General features: G+C 39.6%; 1 protein-coding gene across 5 annotated transcripts in view; it reads right to left on the bottom strand.

The window, feature by feature from the left end:
• The window catches only part of robo1 (roundabout 1), a 670,252-nt gene that overhangs the window by 10,248 nt on the left and 635,443 nt on the right, over positions 1-24,561 (bottom strand). For 3 of the 5 annotated variants that reach the window (XM_069828459.1, XM_069828460.1, XM_069828458.1), the window contains exons 10-17: positions 23,979-24,458; positions 21,595-22,074; positions 19,227-19,417; positions 15,993-16,149; positions 13,984-14,165; positions 8,727-8,898; positions 6,194-6,316; positions 5,042-5,286 (exon numbers count right to left, since the gene is read on the bottom strand). In XM_069828459.1, the coding sequence (XP_069684560.1) occupies positions 5,042-5,286; positions 6,194-6,316; positions 8,727-8,898; positions 13,984-14,165; positions 15,993-16,149; positions 19,227-19,417; positions 21,595-22,074; positions 23,979-24,458 (2,030 nt within the window). The remainder of the gene's footprint in view (positions 1-5,041; positions 5,287-6,193; positions 6,317-8,726; positions 8,899-13,983; positions 14,166-15,992; positions 16,150-19,226; positions 19,418-21,594; positions 22,075-23,978; positions 24,459-24,561) is intronic. The other 2 variants (XM_069828461.1, XM_069828462.1) reach the window with 2 other exon arrangements.

Below are 24,561 nucleotides of genomic sequence, written 5' to 3'. Positions count from 1 at the left end.
CCATATCTCACGTATTTTACGGGTTCTCTAATATTTTACACATGGAAGGGCACCCTGCAACTCAGAGTACAGCAACCAGTGGTTCAGGGAAAAGTTGGAAGGGGTGGAGATGTAAACACAGCTGTTTCGGACCGTTCTCTGGCGGATTCCGGTATGCAGCCATAGCCTCATATTACTGTCTGCAGATGTATTCAAAATCTGGTTCTTCATCCGTCAGAACAATATCGTAAAGGTAAAAACCGCCTCACAAACCCAACGGAAAATTTATGCTGTTTACGGAGAAGATGCAATGACAATTCGGGGATGTCAAAAGTGGTTTACTCCATTTCGAGCTAGAAATTTCTCTTAAAAGGCAAACCTCGCACTGGATGGCCTTTGGTTACGGAAGTGGAAAGAATAAAGCATATTATTTCAAACGATTCATGGATGAAAACTCGGGAGATGGCACAAGAGCTGAACTTATCTCATGCTAGTGTAGCCAAGTACTTAAAGAAATTTGATTACATAAATCTTCGTGATATATGGGTTCCGCACAAATTGAGTGAAGAGATAGGATGCGTATTTTCCGGGCTAGAGGGCCATGGTCTATCGGTGTTATAGTCGCGATGCTGTTATTTCCGGCGTGACTCCGCCTCTTTGCTTACGTCTTAGAAAGTAAAGGCTCTATACAGTCTAGGTAGGTAGTAGTTCGCCATTTTTGTTCTTTCGTTGCCAAGCTACCGGACGAGGGATCTATTTGCCACACCGTTAAACATTATCATGTCGTAGCTCCTATGATATTAAATCAAACGCACTGTAATTCAGCAAAAAATTGAGCGCCAAATAACGTCCTCATGTGCTTCCTGCAAACGCCAACGAAAGACCCAAAATGGCGGGCGATTATATTAAGTATTTATCGAGCCTTCTGTATCTTCATCAGCGAATCACAAGAGGCACACGTTTAAATGTAGCCGACCTACAACGTGATTGAATGCCGGAAATAAGAGCGACAGGACTATACAACCAAACGTTTCGTCCACTACTCCGGTGGACATCTTCAGTGGAGTGGTACACGTGTGCGGAGAGATCTGCTGTGTGTATCAGGAACTGGAACTGTATCTCAATGCCAGTTTCTGATACACACAGCAGATTTCTCCGCACACGTTTTCCACGCCACTGAAGATGTCCACCGGAGTAGTGGACGAAACGTTTAGTTGTAACACCGACAGACCACGGCCCTCTAGCTCAGAAAATACGCATCCTATCAACGCCGGCCATGAAAGCCTACATTCTAAGATGAGTGAAGAGAATTTGGTTCAAAGCATTTCTATCTTTGACTCCTTAATGTGACGCAATGAAAACATGATAAATATTTATTCCAAATAATACACTTAATACCATCGCAATGTAGAATACAGAAATTATTATTTTCTGAAACGGCTGGGGACAAGAGATGAAAAGTGAATTGTGTACAACAACGTCCGAAAGAGAAAATCATGACGCAAGGAAGGGAAGCCATCACTATCAGTTCCTAAACCAGAGCTTCATCCAAGAAAGGTTATGCTCTGTAATTGGCATGACTGGAAATTAATTCTGTATTTACGAATTTCTTCCTACTGGGAGACTATCAATTCACAGAAATAGGTACTGTTTTCAGTTGAATCGTCTGAACGTAGCCATTGAAGAAAAAAGGATCGGAATTGACAAGCAGTGGTGGCATCATCTTTCAGCACAATGCCAGACCACATACTTCTATGGAGACTTCAAAAGTTGCGGAATTTCGACTGGAATGTGTTACCCCACCCGCTCTATTCTCCAGACATTGTCTCTTCCGACGTTTATATGTTCAGATTCCTGCAACATTTCCTTAATAACAAACGCCTCAGTTTCTTGGAGGACTGCAGACTTAACATGTAACAATTCATCACCCAAAAAACCACTATATTTTGGAAATATTTTTCCAGAGATATGACGATAATAATGGTTCATACTGTACAAAATGAAGTTTGCTTACAAAACCTATAGAAACTATATATAGCCTTCTTTGCTCGTACTTCAGACTGTTCGGCAACTTCTCTATGGAAGCTGTGTTGCGGGTATGCAGTGTTCTCAGGCGTTGTTAGTGATTGAAACACAACGAAGAAGCGAACAAACTGATACAACACCAATATTTAATAATGTTTTCTCCCATATTTCATAAGGATTTATTTATTTAAATGGTAAATAAGAATAGCGCTATGATACCATGAAGGTTGATCTAATTAATTATTTTAAGTACTATCTACAATGACAAATTCTCATTAATTTTCAACCTGTTTTGTAAAGAGAGTTCAACATGTACGAGTTTATGAATAAAATATACAAATACACAGCAAGTTGTATGAATTAATAGTGATATGAGGTCTATAACATTTATTTTAAATTACTTTTGTACACACGCGCGCGCACACCACATACATAAACACACACATAGTATATACAACATCCTCCTAAAGGTAAAACATGTCAATAATGTCGTGATGGGATGATTTTGACAATAATTTCCCTTATTTTCGATTTGAAAACCTGACAACCCCAGTTAATATGGAGTAAGACAAGTGGCCAACCAACATAGTAGGCCTATTTTAATCATTACTGATACCTCTCGCAAGGGAGTGAGATCCTATGCACATTTCAGATTTTCTCCTCTAACTTCCCCTCTTGTCTAACCGCCCAAATTTGGCCACCTCTCCTGGACCTCGGATATGGACAGTAGTGCAGCTACATTCTGTGTTTCTCAAAGATATACACCAAAACATGGGGGTATAGTTTGGCTTTACCAGAATTACTAGCAAGATTTATTATTCTTTCTTGTTTGAAAAACTACAATTATTTTATTAATTGTGACAGTTATCTAGATATATTGCAACTGGTTTTGAAACCATTTTGAACTCGATTGTTTTACAAGTTACATCCAGTCTTGTGGCTGTCTTGAGGGCCTATCTAAATAAACTCTTTCCAAACTTATAGGTAAGTAGAGATGCTCCAAGATTATGGATTCCGAGCTCCTCTGATTTAATAACCCTACATTTCTTCAGTTTGGACATTATAAGGTCTCGGTTGTAAAAATTGGAAACTTCACGTGTTAAGAAACTGAAGTATCAAGTCCAGGATACAGTGGAGGTCATTACAGAAAAAATTATGCTAGATCTTTTCAGGTATAATTATTGACCACTGGAAAATGGGAATGAAGGTGTTCAGGTTCAAATGTCTGTAAATGTGATATAAACACAACATTAATCAATAGCAGCTGGTGACCAAAATCCTCGGTGAGGCCAGATGCAACTAGTTTAAGTGCCTCCGATAGGAAATGTTTATTCATGATATTAATTAGTACTGTTATTATATTATTAATGCCATTATTACTGTATTATTATTATTATTATTATTATTATTATTATTATTATTAATGAAAAATAATAATGTCACTCACCAAATAAGTTGTTATCTTGTGAGTTTGTTTCAGTGATTGTTTGAGTGTGATGAAGCAATCCATATTATGCTCAGCTAAAGAAGTGTATGTTGAAATTCCCCTGGAAATATTTTTCAGATCGCTGAAGCTTTCTATAGACACACCTTTCTTTCTTTCTTTTTTTCTTTCTTTCCTCTTTATTTTTTTCCTTTGACAGCAACAAACAAGGTTTATTTTTTTTAGTTTGTTTTGCACCACATTACCACTTAACCATGTTGCCCATATCAGGATGCAATAGAAACCCGCGTTTTAAGATTATCTGTCAGAAAAAATTGTCAGCGATGGCATAGGTATCTCGGTAGGCTATCTCTTTATTTAAAACTTCCTTTCTTTCAATATAATTTCTTCTCGAAAAAGAACACTCTAACAATGAATTAACTACTTCATCATTATTTCTCGCATCTATTTCTGCTTATATTTTCCCGAAACATATAACAACATTGGGCCAGACTCACTACAGTACTACGAAGTACAATAGTACAACACCCTCGCTTAGGTCATAAACTAAGACATAAGGGGAGAGAACAGTGTGGGTCTCTACCTGCTAAACAGCGGAAATTTTTGTGTTATTTATGGCCTATTTAGGAAGACAAGTCACCACTGCTATATCCACCTCATTCCACCCTTGAGGCCGGCCCATGGATGGGAGGAGTGAAAGCTGACCAGGCCAGGAGGCCAGACGAATTGTACTTCAGTTACAGCGTTTCAAGCGCAACCTCAAAGCCCACGAAAACATAGGAAATGCAGAAGCCAGACCCGGCACAAGTGATCCTGGCGTCAAGAACAAATTTTACTGCAAAACAGGTCTATAGTATACATCACAAAGTTTTCAAATACTTCTACGGCGATATATGCTTCATTCAAATAACTAATATACTACATAAAAACACAAAATTTGATTCCAGTTAAGCCAAGTGACTGAGGCCTGACATTAACATATGAGGACTAGCGGGGAAAACGGGAAAAGTAAACTTTTTGCCACAAACGAGTAATCTTGTTTCCACATGCGTAGAATACGCAGTATTACGGAATTGGCAAAATGTGCATAGTCAGTTATTTAAATGAATTGGAAGAAATGCTTTCCAGTGAAAAAAAATTTCATCATGTTTCCACAAATAATACATTGATAAAAGTCTTGCTTTAAATAGTGTACTGAAAAATCGTCTCCTATATAAGTCGGAGCTAAAAGGAACTAAGTCACTTTTCACAACTTTTCAGGAGAAGCAAAAAACATTCCACTAATAACACAAATATTATATTTTTATGTTATAGAAGACAAAAGAATATTTAAAAGTCTTATTTCCTTCTTCCACCATTTGATGCCCATGACATCCATTGTTCAAACTGTTGCATAAACCAAAACTGCATATTTTGACTTAGTTCCTTTTAAATCCGACTGATTCAATTGAATCTTTCTGGTTTTCCTCCATAGTCCTCATTTATGGGAGTAATACTGTTTTTTTTTTTTTTTTTTTTAACGAATCGAGACTTTTGGACAATCTGTATTTCCTCACTAAACAAGGTTTGTGTAGACTGTCTCACATGACGCACCTGTGCGTGTTGCTGCTGCTGCTGCTGTGCCATCACTTCGGCCGTGTCCGCGTACAGGCAGCTCGATTCGCTACACGAGCAGCAGGTGTCACTGGCATCTGCACTGGAGCAACTCGCGTGGTCGTCGTCCCAGGACCCCGCCGTCGTCGAGCCCTCTCCACCCCCCGCACCACCGCTGGGGCTGCGCCACCGGTGCTGTTCACAGTCGCTGCTCGAGTCAGGGGCGTCCCAGTCGCTATTGCGACCTGCACACAATTCCATAATAACTGAACTCATTGCTGGGCTTGGAATTCCTTCACATGATTCAGCTAGTTGCTTTGTTTTAGTAATGCATTCATTGAAAATCTGGACATACAGTTCTCACTTCTAATTTCATTTTCATCTCAGGAATTTAATTTGTATTACTTAGATGCTGTTGGCATCTCTTGTAGTTCATGCATAAGTCTCACTAATATGTTGGCCAATACCCCATTTTCTCAGGAACTATAGATTATAAAAAGATGACATTTTGAACACATTAATAACAATACAAACATGAATTTGAAGCACGTAAGTGACGTATGTCTATTAGTTTGACTAAAAATATTGTGTACAAAAATAACAAAAAAATCAACATTATTCTTAAAAAAAATCTAATATTTTTTTTAAAACTCGTATTTCTTGATAAAGCTGCGTCATTTGCTTAAAAACATTGTATCTTTATCCTGAAAAAAATTTAGTAGATATCTTCAGTAGTTTCTGAGATAATGGGTTATTAAATAGACAATTGGCGGTATAGAGCAATTAATCTCCCGTTAATTATAAATCAAAAGATCAGCCTGATGTCCAAAAATCTCGAAGACATTGGAAAGTTTCATTCTGAGGCAGAACAAAGTTTATTTGTAATTGTCGTCGATGATTATAATGATAATAAATAATTAAATCTATTTAACCTGTGACCTACCCAATAGAGATATTCTAAGTTCTTAAATTGCGATATCTGCTTCATTTCTTTATTTTCTAATGTTATGTAACACTGACAGGCCGTCACTCTACACTTAAATGAGTTCAAAGTGAAAATGTGATACCTGACCATTTGAACACTGTTCTCATAGGAAATATGAACAAAACGAAGTCCCCAAATCCACCACCAATACTGTAAATTATAATCACCCAGATCCAGAGGCAACCCCTGAGGATGCAGTCTGGAAGCGAGGGACTCTCCTGACAAACTGGGAAGTGACGACTGGATCCCTCGATCCACTGCATTGTAGCCCATGTGCTGGGGCAACTCACCTGCAAGAGAAGAAACCGCAAAATGCAATTGGAATCACGCCCATTCGTTACTATATGAAAATATACGTGATAGTTAAAACGCTGTTTTGACTTGCAAGGAAGCCATGAATGTGAATGTCATGACTTAGAAAGTCCCACTACCTTCACCTGAAGTGGAGTCAAGTCACTATCTCGGATGGTTTTTCATTTCATTTCATTTCATTTCATTTCATTTCATTTCATTTTTATTTGTCCATAAAAGAGTTGAAACCATAGGACATGTCAAAGACAAAGAGAGAGAGAAAAAACCAATAATTAAAATAGATAAAAAAATACAATAAATTAGGACCAATGTAAACCCACATATATTTCATATAAATTGTAGGGACAGAGATTTTTTAAAATTCTTTTGATGTACTGTATCTTTTAAAATATCTTAAATCATTCGTATTTTTAATTTCATGAGGCAAACCATTACATATTTTTATGCCATAGACCATATACCGGTACGTTTTGTTGAAACTTGTCAATCGATGTGCTGGAATATTAAAATTTTCCTTAAAACGAGTGTTGTAATAATGAAAATCACTATTTCGATAAAAATGGTTCTTATAAGAATGTATTAATTCCATAAGCTTAAAAATATATAAAGCATAAACTGTTAAAATATTAAAACTCTTAAAATATTCCCTACATGATGTACGATTCAACACCTGCCATGCATCTCACAACATGCTTCTGCATCACTCATCTTCGAACTTGATCCCTAGAAGCATATGCCATATGGTACTCTCGATTCTACTTCAGCATAATAAAAGGACAGTATGGTTCTATGACACAAACAAGATCTCAAATTTCTACTTTGGTAACAGACAACATTCATTTTCTGAATTAGGTGTGAACAGTGTAATTTCCAATTCAAATGTTCATCAAATACTATTGTTGAGCACGTGGTCGTATTGGTAACATGTATGCAGGACACAGAGAAGCAAACTTCGCTCCTCAATTTTTTCAAGTTTCCGTACTATACCTAATCTGGTGCCAATCTAATCTCATGATTTTTACTTTCTCGTCATTACTTTCTCATAGCGAAAATGTAGTTCTGGACATGTACTACAGCAACTTTTACTATAGTACTGGACGGATTTGTTTACCGTATTTTTCGGTGTATAAGACAGTTTTTCGCCCTCAAAATAGGTCTTAAAACTAGAATGTGTCTTATACAGCGACGACACAACTACGTGCACTCACTTTGTCCCCTTCCTCTCCACTGCCGCACTCAAAGCGAAGGAGATACAGCAGAAACGCACATGGGAGACTAAAAGTTTATAAAACGCTACAATCATTACTTACAGATATTTAAGTAATCACTATTTATTTATAATTGCATAAAGAAACTATCAGTAAGTCATAAAAATAGTGTACTGGACAAAATATTTTGATGATAGGAACAACGGGTCACAGACGTTTTATTACGGGTCAACAAGTGTCAACTTCTAAGTTGCAACTTCCTCGAGAGCCTCTACATTTTATCTCAACCCATCTTGAGATGTCTTTAAACCACATTCCATATTACTCACTCATTAAATCCAGTGCTGTCATGGAGGCCTTATGGGACCATACATCGTATGGAAACCTACAATTTTTTTAAATTAATCGTATGGAGAAAAGAAAATTTTGTCTGTACGGAGCCATACGGCATATGGGTGCTTAAGGTTTGTACGCGAAGATCTGTAGAGATTTTAGATCATCTCTTGCTGTTCCTAATGTATTTTGTTTGATGTTCATAAACAAAAATTGTCCACCTCTGCAGCACTGGAATCCAGAATTTTATAAAATAATGGTTGAAAAACAAGAAGTGCTGCAAATACACACTCCAAGATTCATTGAGGCAAGTGTGCATCTACGGTGGTGCTACATGGTGTATTGTTTAAATCAAACTTGTTGTACAATTAAAATGTAAAGCAAAACAATTTCTTTACTTCTTCTTTAATATTAAAAAAAATCATTAAATGACAGTCGGAGAGATAGAAAGAGGGAGTAAAATATATTTCAAGGGATAAAACAAGGGGTCGGGTGTATGGCCAAGAAAAAAAAATACCATGACAGCACTAATTAAACCTACTACTTCACTACATTGATATTGATTATCTCTTTCTCATCAAATTTCTGATGAATTTCAATAGGAGTAATGTGCTCTCCAATCAAGAAATGTATGTCATATCACCATTTCAAGCGAACGTCGATGTCAACATGTACTTTGTTTCATTACTACAGCCTATGCCGTCTAATTGGGAATAGGTTCAACTCTACATAAATAGGCTGCAGTGATGTTCGCTTTCACGATAAGAATTAGAAGTTGCCAATTTTGGAACGACCCTTGTACAAAGTCCGCACGCAATATCCACTTTCTAAGTAAATTCTTGAATACCTGGAGTCTGTGACGGACAATGCTGCTGGTGCTGCAGCTTAGAGCTGGCGTAACTGTGCTTGCACCGGGGCTGATGCTGTGGTGCATGGTATGCGTGGTACGGATTCGAATGTGTGCTGCTCCCTCCAGTCGAGTTGGCACCACTGCCAAATCCTAGAGGAAAGTTTGGCACCTGCAATTTAAGAACAAAACACGTTTGAAATTGAACAGTCGTATATTTCACAGTGCTACAGCCACACAAGGCTGAGACGAGTAGTCAACTGCGTAACTACTAAACGGAATGGGGGTGCTGCGTGATACAGACACAGCCTAGCATATACAGTCACGAAGCTCAATACATAGTAAATATGCATCCATAGATAGTTGCTAACCACTAGGATCGCTACTATTGCCTTGTTACAGACAATGCGAAATAGTACCTGCAAAGTCTATTGTTCCTAGTAACCTCATAAACTCAAGCTTCGTGATTGTATATACTAGACTGTGATACAGATGTACTTAATCGACTTTCATTTGGTCGGAATTCGCCATCTATTGATCATGAGATTAGGTGGACTCCGTTCCAGAATCAATAGCTTTGAAAAATTCTCGGGAATAGCTGGGAATAGAACACGGGACCTCTTGGTCAGGCAAGATAAACACTACACCAAGGAAGCGTTCAGGTTACATATTCCTTATGTGTATTTTGTTATAAATTATGACAAAACATAAAGTGCCCGTTTATATGCCAGTTAGATGTACAATAGTGACAAAAAAAAAAAAACCGGACCGACCCTTGTAGCTGATTTCAGAGCCTTGTTCACTCCAGAGCACGATAGACTGGTAACTAAGACTTTCGTGGTTCGAATCCTGCCTGGGAAGGAACCTTTTTTTATTCCTTATTCAAATTTATTCCCAATACTTTTCGATTGCTGGTAACATTCATGTTCTGGGAATAATAAGTTAATTAAGTAGTAAAATATCGCTGCAATCGAAAAGTATTGGGAATAAATTTGAATAAGGAAGAAAAAAAGTTTCCTTCCCAGGCAGGATTCGAACCACGAAAGTCTTAGCTACCAGTCTATCGTGCTCTGGAGTGAACAAGGCTCTGAAATCAGGTACAAGGGTCGGTCCGGTTTTTTTTTGCCACTACTGTACAGTATGTAGTACAGGAGGCACTTGAACATTTCAAATAGATGTGGTTAGCACTGCTCCTCAACGATCTTCTAATTCTGGTAAATATTTCGTACTCAATTTTAAGGATACTGAACCCGGGCTCTTCTAGTAGCCTATGTAGTCTATTCACTATTAACTTACTTACAAATGGCTTTTAAGGAACCCGAAGGTTCATTGCCGCCCTCACATAAGCCCGCCATCGGTCCCTATCCTGTGCAAGATTAATCCAGTCTCTATCATCATATCCCACCTCCCTCAAATCCATTTTAATATCATCCTCCCATCTACGTCTCGGCCTCCCTAAAGGTCTTTTTCCCTCCGGTCTCCCAACTAACACACTATATACATTTCTGGATTCGCCCATACGTGCTACATGTCCTGCCCATCTCAAACGTCTGGATTTAATGTTCCTAATTATGTCAGGTGAAGAATACAATGCGTGCAGTTCTGCGTTGTGTAGCTTTCTCCATTCTCCTGTAACTTCATCCCGCTTAGCCCCAAATATTTTCCTAAGCACCTTATTCTCAAACACCATTAACCTATGTTCCTCTCTCAGAGTGAGAGTCCAAGTTTCACAACCATACAGAACAACCGGTAATATAACTATTTTATAAATTCTAACTTTCAGATTTTTGGACAGCAGACTGGATGATAAGAGCTTCTCAACCGAATAATAACAGGCATTTCCCATATTTATTCTGCGTTTAATTTCCTCCCAGTGTCATTTATATTTGTTACTGTTGCTCCAAGATATTTGAATTTTTCCACCTCTTCGAAGGATAAATCTCCAATTTTTATATTTCCATTTCGTACAATATTCTGGTCACGAGACATAATCATATACTTTGTCTTTTCGGGATTTACTTCCAAACCGATTGCTTTACTTGCTTCAAGTAAGTCTATTCACTATTGAGAACGAAATTAAAAGCTTCTCTTTTTTTTTTTAAGGTAGATTATTTTACGATGCTTTATCAACAACTTAGGTTATTTAGCGTCTAAATGAGATAAAGGTGACAATGCCGGTGAAATGAGTCCGGGGTCCAGCACCGATAGTTACCCAGCATTTGCTCATATTGGGTTGAGGCAAAACCCCGGAAAAAGCTCAACCGGGTAATTTGCCCCGACCGAGAATCGAACCCGGGGCCACCTGGTTTCGCGGCCAGACGCGCTAACCGTTACTCTACAAGTGTGGATTGAAGTTTCTCTTTACCATGTAATAATAATAATAATAATAATAATAATAATAATAATAATAATAATAATAATAACCCTAACAAGATAGAAATAAACAAGTAACGAAATATGAGGAAATGGGTTCCTTCTCACCATGAAATTATGAATCAGCTGTTATTAAGTTGCACACTGATTGTCACTACCATTTGCAATACACAGATTAATGACTCTGTTTGAGCGCTACAAGGAACGAGTAAGAATTCCGACCATTGGGGGCAGAGCAATTTTATTGTCATATCTTTCTAGATTGAATAGATATAAATTGCTGCTCAGAATGCCTAGTTGAAATGCTACTGGGAGAAGTAATTCAATCTCGATTTAATTAAAAGAATATAATAAAGGTAGACGGTAAAGATAGAGATGGTAACTGATCAAACCCGCAACCACGGCAGAAAACGTCACTGGCCTCAAAAAAGGAATCTATCCCATTCCACTCATAATACCTATACGGCAGTTACTTCACAAACACAGGAATATGGAAGGTATATAATGTTACTTTAATCTGGATGCGTCGTAGTAAGTGTTGTAAAACTAGCTTAGGCAGTGAGTACCAGTCTGTTTTCTATTTCAAAGTAGGTTCACATATGCATTAAATACTACTACGCAAACATAAGTTGTACTGATGATTATTCATGCCATAAGAAAGAAAATATGTCCTTACAATTTTTTTATAATTTCAATATTTGACTGATTATTAAAGTTTACTATATTAGACGTTTGTCAACGTTGCTGGTTGAGGAGGAGGGGTTTACATGTACACAGTACAGCTCAAGCGGGTACAGGCATACAGGTACAAAACAGATGCTTTTTTTCTAATGCAGGGGTGGACACGGCAATAGTTGTTCACATAAAACGAGCAGCAAGTACAAACTTTCATTCTCATTAACAAAACATACCCATGGTAAATTTCCGTTTTATTTAACAATATTGCTTCATTTTTTATTGTATGTCTAAAAAAAGAAACAATAATGGTTTACTGCAAAAACTCACACGAACTTTCTTCTAATGAAAAATTTTAATCTCTCCTGCTTCCATAAAGCAGTATCATTTTTAAAGAAATTTCTGGTTGTGTGATTTCGAAACGGGGTAAGAGACTCCTAGTTTCTAATAATCGTTGAGAAACTGTTACAAACGTTCGCCGATTAGATAACCTTCTTTGCGGAAAATGTTGGCGGTACATCTTCTTGCTGCACTTCAATTACGACGAATTTCTCCATAAATTAATAACATACGATATTCTTCAACTGTGAATGACATTGTAAGTTGTTTATCGAATACCTGTATCGAACTGTCATCCACTCGGCAGGAGACCTATGGACAGGAAGCTTTAACTCAGCTGAGCTGTACGTCTGTCAGATGCAGGAATCCTGCTGAACGTTGGCACGTCTCTCATGCCAGAATATTAACAAATTTAAGCATGCATTATTATTATTTAATTTCACGAAAACGTAACTGAATATACAAATACTGTATTCATTAAAAATAATATTAACTCTTTGCTAGATATACCTACTGATGTAACTGTTTTCGTAATTTTACTAATGATATAAGCAGTATAACACAAATAAAATAAGGAAAGAAATATTTTTTTTCCTGGGAAAACTATTAAGTTTTGACCCTATGTTGTACGAACATTTTTTGATCCTGTAGACTGTTCCTGACGATTGTGAAAAGGACGGCACTTATACCCCTTACACCTTGTATAAAATGTATCAGTACTTCAAAACACAATCTCACTAGTACTTCTAAACTCAGCTTCGCAGCAAGTGCAATATGTACCGTCTGCATCAGGAATCAGGGTCGTACAGTTTTTGCTTGTGGAAATGTGCTTTGTATGGTAAAAAATTGTAAGAGAAACTAAAACTTCTCGTAACGACAGTAAACTTCTTGCTTTCGACCACCTGTTTTTTTTTCTCTTGTACAGAGGAGGGACCCAAAGGCTCTGCTTGCACTGCAGTCTGAGGATTATTGTGCTTACCACTCCTATTTTGTGAATGACTGGATAACCGAACGGCCGCGTTCTTGTACAAGTACAGCACGCCGCACCGTGAAGTTAACCCGGACTAAGGTATGGATTATGATATGTGAATTAATGATGGCGAAATGAGTCCGAGGTCCAACACCGAAAGTTACCCAGCAATTCTACTTCAATTAGTTGAGGGAAAACCCCGGACCAACTACGTAACTTGTCAAAACCAGGATTTGAACCCGAGTCTGCTCGTTTCACGATCAGACGCGCTAACCCAGTGGTCGTCAGCACTCGCTGAAATGGGTAAGGACTATATTGCAATATACACTCGAGCAGAAGGGAGAGATAGAAAGCATATTCGCCAGCAGCCAAGATGACGTTAGTGCAATGTCTTATCCGCGGGTAAAAGACGCTAGCTGATGACCGCTGCGCTAATCGTTATTCTTCAGCAGTGGACTTGACCACCTGTTAAACATCGTAATTGGGAATAGAAACCATAGACATAAAATACCCCGAAAGAGCAAAGCTCATGTTCGGAGACAGTTCCGTTACATAGATATACATACTTTGTAGACAAAATACTTAAGAAAAAAGGCCACATAAAGATGATAATAAAATTAGTAAATAATAATACTAGTAATAACTGAGTGCAAAAAGAAACGATGTTGAGATTGGTGGATTAATATTAAATTATTATTAGTAAAATACATTGCAACAAACAAACAAACATATCCCTGTCTGACTAACGAGCGAAACAGCTTCGTTCTCCCGTACGGATTTTGAACACTGTTAACCAGCTTTCTTGTGTCAGAAGGTGTGGATGTGCACAATTTAGTAATATGAATATCATGTAATATTTTCCCTGAACACGCCAATGAATCAAACTCTGTTCTTACTCACCGGGGGAGGGTGCTGCTGTGGTGGCAGCAGTGCGTAGCGGTTTGAGCCATCACCTGCGTAGTTCTTGTAGAGCGCCGCATCTCCACTGGCACCCTGCACCCAGCCGGTCGAGTAGCCGGCATTGCTGCCACAGCTGCTGCCCCCTCGAACAGGGGGCACGGGCGGAGTGAGGCCTGCAACACCTGCAAGGCAATATTACTCACCACAACCATCTTCACCGCCACCATCACGTTACTATCGCCAGAGGCGGTTCTAGAAGTGGTGCCACTATCCTAGGAGGCAGCATCATTTCCTTTGTGCCGTAAAAACGTTAATATGGTTACACATATTGGTCTGTATTTACGAATTATTTTCAAATATCACACCAAGTGATAATTTGTTACATTTCTTTGTTATACCCAAGTGCCCAGCTGCATTTTTACAACTATCTGGTGTGCAATAGGCAAGGTTAATGCTCCCGACTGGCGCGGTATGTTGATTTCTGAGGGCTGTGAATGAAATTCGCCCTCGCTCGCTCCACTGTTTCATTAGAAACGCTTTGGCATCCACTGTTTTCACCTTTACTCTCGGTACCAGTTGGCTTAAATTGACGATGCCATCGCAAAAAGCTTTGGTGTCTTGGCGGTGAAGTTCCAGTGTATTGTCTCCGGAACGCACGCTGAACGGTAACAAAGAAAAATTACTTCTCATATTCCAAAACTGTGAACGCTTTCTGCTACATAGACACCATTTTGAAAACTATATTTGTACTGCCGTCTGTCACACGTGCCAGAGTTACAATGGAAAAGTAAACTTCCAGAGCTTTTCGATTCATGATTAGCACAAACATACTGAATCCATAGTTTTCGCAAATATTTGACTTAAAACCTCATGAATCATTTGTAATTGCTCGTACATATTTTTGTATTTGGGTATTGGCGACATTGGCGACTACCGGGCGGGACGGGATCATCTCTGTGCCCAAATAGACTTTTTGTGCAGACATTAAGGAATGAGATGCGTGCCGACTATGCTGTTCCACACATTCCTCGCCAACCAACGAGTCCGAATGCCATATTCCTGGTAATGGTCTGTCGTATCTCAGAGAACCGCGTGATTCATCAAGTTCTAGTATACTCTAGTCTGAGAATTTGGTTCCTTCTGCAGCTCTGAGTCGTCTAGAACCCACCACTACTGCCATTAGGCAATCTTTGGACAAACCACGAGGAATGCCTGCAACAGCAAATGGCTAACCCAATGCTGGTCAACATTAGTAGGTACCCTATTTTTCGAAACTGAGTTTATAATGAAATGGCAGTTGTGGAGAGTGTTGGTGAAATTAAAAAAGAAAAAAGGGAGAAGCCAAAGAAAATCTCTCTCAGCTTTGGCTTTGTCCACAACAAATACAAATCCAGCATTTCCAGGATTTGAACTCGGATTCTCGGCGTTGTATGTAGGGATGCATGCATGGCGGTATTCAAAACTTAGCATCTCTAACTAGTCTTGAGGCTGTTTTTAAGGAAATCTAACGGCGTTAGAAAGCGGAATAGTGCACATTACAAACAATAAAGAACTACCAAGCGTTGCTCAGGCGGTAAGCGATTTTGCCTGCTGATTTCGAGCTGCATTCGGGCGTGGTTTCGATTCCCAGTTGGGGGCTGATTATCTGGTTGAGATTTTCCCGAGGTTTTCTCCAACTATAAGGTGAATGTGAGGTAATCACATGGAGAATCCTCGGTCTCGTCTCGCTATCATTCGTTTCGTCGACGCTAAATAAAGTAGTAGTTGATAGAGAGTCTTTAAATAAACGACTAAAAATGAATAGGATTAGTGCTTTATTAAATGGACAAATTCTTCATTATCATCACATGACGAAAATATTTAAGTAAAATAATTGGGAAGACCAATATCTGATTTAAAAATAAATTTAATTATAGGTGATGGAAGTTGGTTTCTGAAGTGTGCTCAACTGAGATAGTTTTTTTAGTAGTAATACCAGACAAATATTACATTTGAGAATGTTTACGTACTGGATGCACCTTCTGTTGCAGGGGGGCCTTGTGGGGTTCCTTCTCTGGAACAGCTGCTGCGCTTTCCCAGCAGTGGACTGTTGGGGTTGAATCCCTGCCCTGTGGGGTGGAAGTTTGGAGACACTCCCCTGTTGCTGTGGTTGCTGGGATTTGGGAGCTGCAAAATACGACTTTGTATCATGCAGTGTACATGAGCGAGAGGACTGGGCACACCGAACGGGGGAGGTACAAGAATTCTTGCCTTACGTAATTTAAAATCTGAAAATTTAAACGTTACTAAATCAAAACGATACTGCTCAAGAATTTCGATCGAGAAATGAAACAAAAATACCTTAATTTCAATTCATTACTTCATAGTGAACTTATAATGTGCTTGTACCTCTTGTGTGTTTTATATTTTCTTTATAATATTGTGGATTCACTACGTCTGTCGCCGTCTCTCCACCACCAGTTACCATCCATCGTTCTCTGTCTTGATAGTCCACGGAGGTGAAGTTCCCCGTCATCATGGCCTGGTCTACATCGTCTCGCCAGTTGCTTCATGGGCGACCTATCTTTCTTCGCTGGATGGTATCCATCGTAACACGTGAGTCGGAAGTCTCTCTTCCTTCGTTCTGTTCACACGTCCAAACCAAAGCTGTCTCTCCTTCTTCAGAAATCCATTTCAGTAGTTAAAATACCTTGGTGCGACTTTATTAAGCTGAGGCCCAGTAATAACAAGATTATGATGAAAATAAATAAAGAATGGGCTGTTAGAAGGACCAGTGGCGGCTCGTGAACTTGTGGATTGGGAGAGCTGCAGTAGGTTTCGGTACATACAAATTTCACTTCTTGATACCATTACTAATAAGTATAGGACAAAAATAAATGCACTACATATCGAAAAACCAAAACTTCCTGACTTAGTTGGGAGATGTCTGTGGGATCATTTGCTAATCCCTAAGAAAAACTAATACCATCGATTTCAGTCTGAATTTCAGATCGGTAGACACTCAACTTACAATCTACCAGTTCATTCTGAATTGTCTTAGAATAACCTTAAACAGTGGCATGTTCCAAATGATTTTTGAGAGGCTCGTTTATATTACTCACGAACTGTAGCAACCCACGAAACACATCAGGGTTCTTCGAATCGTTTTTTCATCATGTCCCCTAAGGGGAAGTTCATATTGGCCACAAAATTTGATACAATCAATATTTTTTTTTTTAATAATTTCAGGATTTTTTCTCACTTCTTGATTATGTTTGATAATGCTTGTTCTGTTCGTTTCACTTAATTGCACAGCAGTATGAGTTGCGTAACATAGCCAATGAAACAACATTTTTCAGGTGAGACTGCGAAGATTCGTGCATTTTGCTTTTTAGGGGCAAATGTCCTAAATCTGTCACACACTCCTAGTCCATGCAGCATCACCACCGAAGAGGAGGCAAGGAAAACAAAATACAGATTTTTTGTTCACATCCACGTAACCACAAATGCTTAGCGTAAATTTCATTGTTATACCTCCTTACATATATGCACTATTTCGGCTGGATGAAGCTTAAGTAAGATTTAAGTCGGGTAACGGACGACCCTTTAATTTCACTTCATTACATCAATATTCACCGCAAGGGAAAGTTGAGAAAAATAAAATTAATATTCTGTAATTCACACACACTCATGCTTGCAAATTTGCACTGGTTAAGTTACGGTATTAAGACGTCACACCAAAGCAACACTCAGATATACTGATGGTCAACAATTTTCTAAAACTGGAAAAGAAGTCTCTTTCGTATTTTACGTGCTATATCAAAAGGATTCTAGTCGTACAATCATTCTGAGTTAAGGCAAATATTAGGTTCTGCTGGGGCTGGATATATACGTAATAATAAGGCAAAAGATAATATTAATTTCGTTATATTAACTCGATAAGATTCTACAACAATAAGTATGTGAAAAGAAAATAAAAATTTTGTCATTAAGTTTCAAGGGAATAGAGAATCCATTTGACGCAGCATTACAATAGCGGTGTGGGAGGAGAGGAAAGATCCCTTGTGGCCTGGCTGCAAGCCACTGCAGTGAGATATGGGTTTTAAACAGCGGCAGTTTCACCTCTCTACCCCCTGACCTACAAGACACACTCTCTATGAGCTGCCCACCCTGCAGATCCCAGGACGACTTTGAATGCAGTGTCAATTCGAAATACAGTCGACGCGCAAAAAGATTATGCATAAGATAATAGTACATATTCCCGGCCAGATGAAATATAAAGCAATTTACCAATAAAAGCTGTAAAAATTCTTCTACAAATTAAAATAAATATTATTTTTATTTTCCTGTCAAAGCAGGGAGTGCTGCAGCTCCGCAGCCCCTGAGAAGGACACTACAAAAAGTGTTACAGGGGAAAAAAATGTGGGCACAACCTATGCTTCCGAATCATACAGGAGGACAATCTGGACAAGAGTTCTATAGAGCCTCTTTTTTGTTGTCACATTTTTGTCCCATACAACTGATTGCAGCTCTTGTCATAGCCCGTCCTATATTTATTCTTACCATAATCTCATTCATTACTATTGGTACTCGGCTTGTTAAAACAACCATGGGTTTTTGCCGTCTTCATGCCTACAGTCTCTACTTCGCACATCATCAAATTCACGGTCCTGTCAGTTCCGTCTGTCAATACACTTGCACATGTTCCTCTTCAAGGCAGTATTTTTATGTGTTCATCTTGGAGTTTCCTTACCATATATTAAATCATCCTCATCTTCCGTCACACATTTTCTTTCTACAGAGCGTTGACCTCGGCTTCCAGCCGGGAAAACGCGCATCAGACATGTTTGCATGACCATCATAGACTGCGTCATAATTAATACGTAACATAATGTAACTCTGATTATAATAGCCTGCTCATAATTATCCATATGCATTCACATATTCCCGATATCTTTTGATGAAATTGTTATTCATAGTTATGCTAAAGTTCCATATCCGTAATGCTTACAATTTCGCTTTTTATAATGTCGCTAACAATTAATTCATCCATAGTGTGGGGTTATTCCTATAAGCATTATTTTTTAGGATTCTTTTTGTCATTATAGCATGACGAGAAGGAGCAGTGTATCACAGCCACAGCTTTCAGACTACATCACAGATTATCTTCTGAATGAAACTAACGTCATTACAGGTTTGTAAATGTATTTGTAATAACAGGACAAGTATGTTTAGAAACGTTTGCTGGGACTGGATGTACTTACCGGGATCAGCAGCCGGCTGGTATCACTGCCGGCGGTGGAAGGGGGCGGGTGCTCGGGAGGCGGTGGCAGGAACTCGGCCCAGTTTGGCAGCGGGGTCTGGCCTCCCACTGCAGCATTTGAGGGACCCGAGAACTTGCGACAGCCCGGCATTCGTCGAGCTGCTGGCAGACCACTATCGTCTGGAACACAGACTGATATCAGGAGTGAGAATGACGTGGCACATACCAGGTGTCTCCCTGGTACCACGACACATGGGTAATATATTATCATCTCCCTATTTCGGTTATTCGGCAACTGAAATGAAGATCGATTTGATAATTTTGAATGTCAAGCACTTTATAAAAAAAATCGACAGGTGTACAGCTTTACTGTGCTGCATATCTTTACGTAGAATTACGTGTGTGGGTGCGATCACCTGTCAACAGGTGCATAGTTTTACTGTGCTACATAACTTTACGTATGCAAGGGGAATTCAAGGAGGACAAGAGGGTTATAAGTAGAACAAGGGAAATATAAGAAGAAGGGGAAAAGAAAGAGAACATGAGGAATACAAGGAGAACACGGCTAATGCAAGGAGAACAGGTGGAATAGAATAAGAATACGAGGAGAACAAGAGAAATACAAGAAGAACACGGAGAATGCAAGGATAACAAGGGGAATAGAATAGGAATACAAGGAGAACAAGGGGAATATAAGGAGAACACGGAGAATGCAAGGATAACAAGGGGAATAGAATAGAAATACAAGAACAAGGGGAATACAAGGAGAACAGGGAAAGACGAGAACAATGAGATTGCTCTTTTATGTGACAGTGAATTTCCAAGTTATCCACCCCATACCTAGTGAGGAGGAATACGTAGTCTACGTCAAAAAATCCATCGCGTCGATCTCTGCTATTTGAAATAGATTTTTATTTTGTGTAACTTCTACGTCGGTTACACGTAGAAGATAGTGAATCACTACTATTTTGAATCGAATGTTCCCACTCTTTTCTAATAGATGTTTCCATAGTTACTGTGGTGTCCATTATGAATTTTGAACGGAGCATTGCCTTGGAACTTCATTCATTGACAGAAAGATTCCTGACTTGCAGTAAATAAATAAATGAGGCCAACGGTAATTTCTCATTTGATAGAAGCTACACTTTATAAAGATTTGTTTAAGAAGGTTGTCCACATTCATGAGTCGTATGAATAAGCCTATATAGACGGATGGACGGACGGAACACCAAAAATATATATATATTTTCTATATCAGAGATGAAAACATATTTTACCGAGCCCCGAAACATTATTTGGGCCTACAGCGTTATAAAACTTTATATTTCATAATATTGAATGAGAAAGAGTCAATGGGAACATATAACGAATATACATAAGTGTTAGTCGCGTTGTCTTCAAAATGCTTTCAGATATAGGCCCTAATCAACTAATAATAGCTGTCTAGTCTAGTTGGGCCGTATTCATAGATATTCTTAGCGCGGACTTCCGGTGGATGATCATCGAACTAACGTTTTACGTATTCATAAAACAGTGTTAGCGATATGATGTGATACGAATCCTGTACAAGTAAACAGTCGATAGCCGGGGCTAGTTTAGCACGCTCGTAGCGCGGACTAGCGAAATGTCTATGAATAGCACCCAACAGTTTAACAGGGTTCTCGTATATGACACTACGGAACGAACAGACGCTTATCTTACATATTCTAACACACAACTAATTAATAATTACGCGTCTCGTTTACACTTCTTTGGAATTCAAAGAGTCTTTGCTCAACACATGGTATTTGAAATGAAAAGAATTCTTTTTTGAGTAAACCGCGCCACAGATTTTGTTACCTGTGGGAAGGGTACTGTAATCTTCCTTTTGTTTATGTTTATTGTCGAAAAATTGCGAATAGATTTCGGAGTCAATGTTCACCAGGCGTAACGAAGTACCTAGTGATAATGAGGATTCTACCTGAGATAGAGGGAATGTTCTCTTAGCTTGAACTATACCTACGTTGCAATACTAACTTTTAGGTCTTCAATTTCCGAGCCTTACTAATAAACAGTCTTTCTTATCTGTAGGCTTGTAATTTGAGCAAGAAATGACATATTAAAATACGTTTTAGTTTTTTTTAGCAATATACTGTGTACCTTATTTCCAGTTCAAAGTTCTATCAATAACATCCTTAACCTATCTTCCATTTGGTAAAACTTGCACTGCCCTCAAATTACTTTTTTTATAGTAATAGTTTTAAACTGAAGCCCACAAAGCTACACCTACTCTATGTGTAACTATTCTGGTTTGGGAAAGACTGTTTTAATCCTACTGTTTGTGAACATTATCTGTGCAGATTGTTGCGACAAGAAATAGACTAACTCACCTATATACACGCTTCCCATTTCCGAACTGGGGCTGCTACTGGACTTGTTCCCGTGTTCTGGGTTCGTATCCAGGCTGGAGAGGTCGGGCTTCACGCAGGAGTCACTCGAGCTGGAGGTCTTGGCTTCGCTGCCTCCTGGTCCGCCCATTGCGATTGGGACAAACAGGTGGTTGTTGTCCGGGGTGTCTCGTCGCGGCATGGAGTTGATGAGCGTGGTGGTGGCGTAGGGCGCGGGGATGTCTGGCTCCTTGGGGCGGCAGTTGCTGTAGAAGGTGCTAAGGTTGCGCGTGTCCACCTCGGCGTAGTCGGTGGCCGATGAGGTGAGGTCGTGGCTCGCGGCCTGGTTGTTGAGCAACTTGGTCTCCACGCAGATACCCGAGGAGTCCTCGTTGGCGGGCCGCCAGCCTCTGTCGATCCACAGCGTCTCCTTGCCGTTCATCAGGTTCAGCTGGGATATGTCGTTGGCGTTCACCACAGGAACTGTACATGCAAGACACGACGTTAGCCTCTATGCCGATCGAACATAATAATCCACTGGCGTAGTGCTGCGGTAGACGCGTTTTCCTGCTGATCTGGAGCTGCGCCCGGGCGTGGGTTCGATTCAAGCTTGAGCTGATTAGCTGGTTGGGTTCTTTCGGAGGCTTTCCTCCAATTGTAAGGCGAATCATCTGCTTTTTCTTGCTAAATACCAGCTCGCTATCACCCATTCCATCGACGCTAAATAAGTTAGTAGTTAATACAGCGTCGTTAAATGACCGACAAAAAATATATTTAAATTTGTGGCTTGGCTGAAATATTATCATAGCTAATATCATAGATTTTCATTCTGTCTCGCTCGTGAATTTATGCAAAGGAAGTGGAAACATTGAGTGATATTTAATAAGATTATTTCACGAATAGAATAACAATAAAATAAAATAAAGGTAACGCATACTATGTTTGGATAAGTATTCCATATACTTAGGTTAAGGGTCATTGAGAATAAGGTGCTTAGGAAATATTTGGGGCTAAGAGGGATGAAGTTACAGAAGAATGGAGAAAGTTACACAATGTAGAACTTCACACATTGTATTCTTCACCTAACATAATTAGGAACACTAAATCCAGACGTTTGGGATGGACAGGGAATGTAGCACCATGGGTGAATCCAGAAATGCATATAGAGTGTTAGTTGGAAGACCTGAGGAAAAAATACCTTTGACTAGGCCGAGACGTAGCTGAGAGGATAATATTAAAATGGATTTCAGGAAGGTGGGATATAATGCTAGGGACTGGATTAATCTTGCTCAGGATAGGGACCGATGGCGGGCTTATGTGAGGGCGGCAATGAATCTCCGGGTTCCTTAGAAGCTATTCGTATCATAGAAAAATATTATTTACAAATACGAGAAGAGCCATCTAGTTTTAATTACTCTAACTAAACATGAATGACAGAAGCAAATGAATAATGCAAATATAATTTTTATTATAAATACAATGGATGTACTTAATGCTAAAGAAATTAATGTTGATTGGTTCTGAGTTTATCAATAATTAGGTTATGGTGTTCCTCATCGATGTGTGAAACAATTTCGAACCAACAACGACAAAAGAAAAGCGATAATAAAAAATCGAGAACATAGCAATGACAGATGGCTCTGTTTGATTGGAATTCAACAGATTCATTTCCAACAAGACGAAGTGATCTGAAGATGAATATCAAGAAGTTATCAATTATCTGAACACGGAACTGCCATCATGTTGGATCGGGCGTGGTTCTGACAGCGATTAACAACCGTTTCGGTGATCTCCACGGTCGCCAGATCTGACTCCCTGCGACTTTTTCTTTTAGGGGTGTCTACCTATATTAAAGACGCTGTCCATGTACAACCCTTCCCTCCTGACATAAAAAACCTGAAGACGCGTATAAGGAACTCCGTGAACACCATCGCTGTCAACATGCTACAGCGAATGTGTTATGAAATAGACTACTGCATTGATGTGTGCCGTGTGAACATTTGCAGGAGCCAAAAAAATAGTTTCATGGTTGGTCTTTATATTCCTACTTTTTGCACTAAGATACATTAAATAATATGTGAATAATCGTGTAAAATCTCAGAGATCTTTTTGACTTGCTGTGAATAAGCTAAAACGCGAGTGTGAAGAGCTTGCTGCGACAATCGCGTTATATCGGGAGTTTACTTTAAATTGGTTAGGCCTACTCAAAATGAGATGTTTACGCCTCTATAGGCTACAAGCCACGCGTAGTTTTATCGTCAACCTCATCATGCGTTCAAGAATTTCAAATAAAACCCAATCTACAATGCTTAGTCGGCACCACACATGAACTACTCATCATTTTATAAAGAAGAAGAAATCATCATAATCGTCTACAGTGAACTTACCATTTAGGTGGCCCAGCTCCTTGCTGAGGGCCTGGCGGCGGCGCAGGTACAGGGTGCCCACGAAGCCCAGCACCACGGCCAGTACGGTGCCGCCCACCAGCAGCAGGAACCAGGGCTCGCGAACCACGCTGCCCGCATCCCCGCCCTCACTGGGGTGCGCCCTAGGCGGGTGCTGGTGCAGCAGCGCGGGGTCCATGACGAGAGGCGCGGGCGCTGAGAAGGGGCCGAGCCCCACGCGCGTGTAGGCCACGACGCGAGCGGTGTAGGAGCCCCCCGTCGTCAGGTTGTTGAGCAGCACCGACGTGGTGGTGGCGTTCAGAGTCATCTGCGCCAGCACCTTGCTGCCGTTGCCCTTCACCTGGATCTTGTACCCCAGCAGAATGCCGTTGTGGTGCTGGGGCGGGGGAGGAGACCACCGCACGTAGGCGGCTGTTGCGTTCAGCATCCCTACTTGGACGTTGTCCGGAGGAGCTGACGGAACTGCACGAGAGACGAACAGCCAGATCTGAATATGCTAGTGTTAGCTAATAGCTCAAATTGTAAAATTTCTTTACTATGATTTCTCAGAAGAAGTTACCGGTAT

This window comes from Periplaneta americana, chromosome 6 (genome assembly GCF_040183065.1).
Source record: "Periplaneta americana isolate PAMFEO1 chromosome 6, P.americana_PAMFEO1_priV1, whole genome shotgun sequence".
Taxonomy (NCBI): Eukaryota; Metazoa; Arthropoda; class Insecta; order Blattodea; family Blattidae; genus Periplaneta; species Periplaneta americana.
This window is presented reverse-complemented; position numbering and strand designations above follow the sequence as displayed.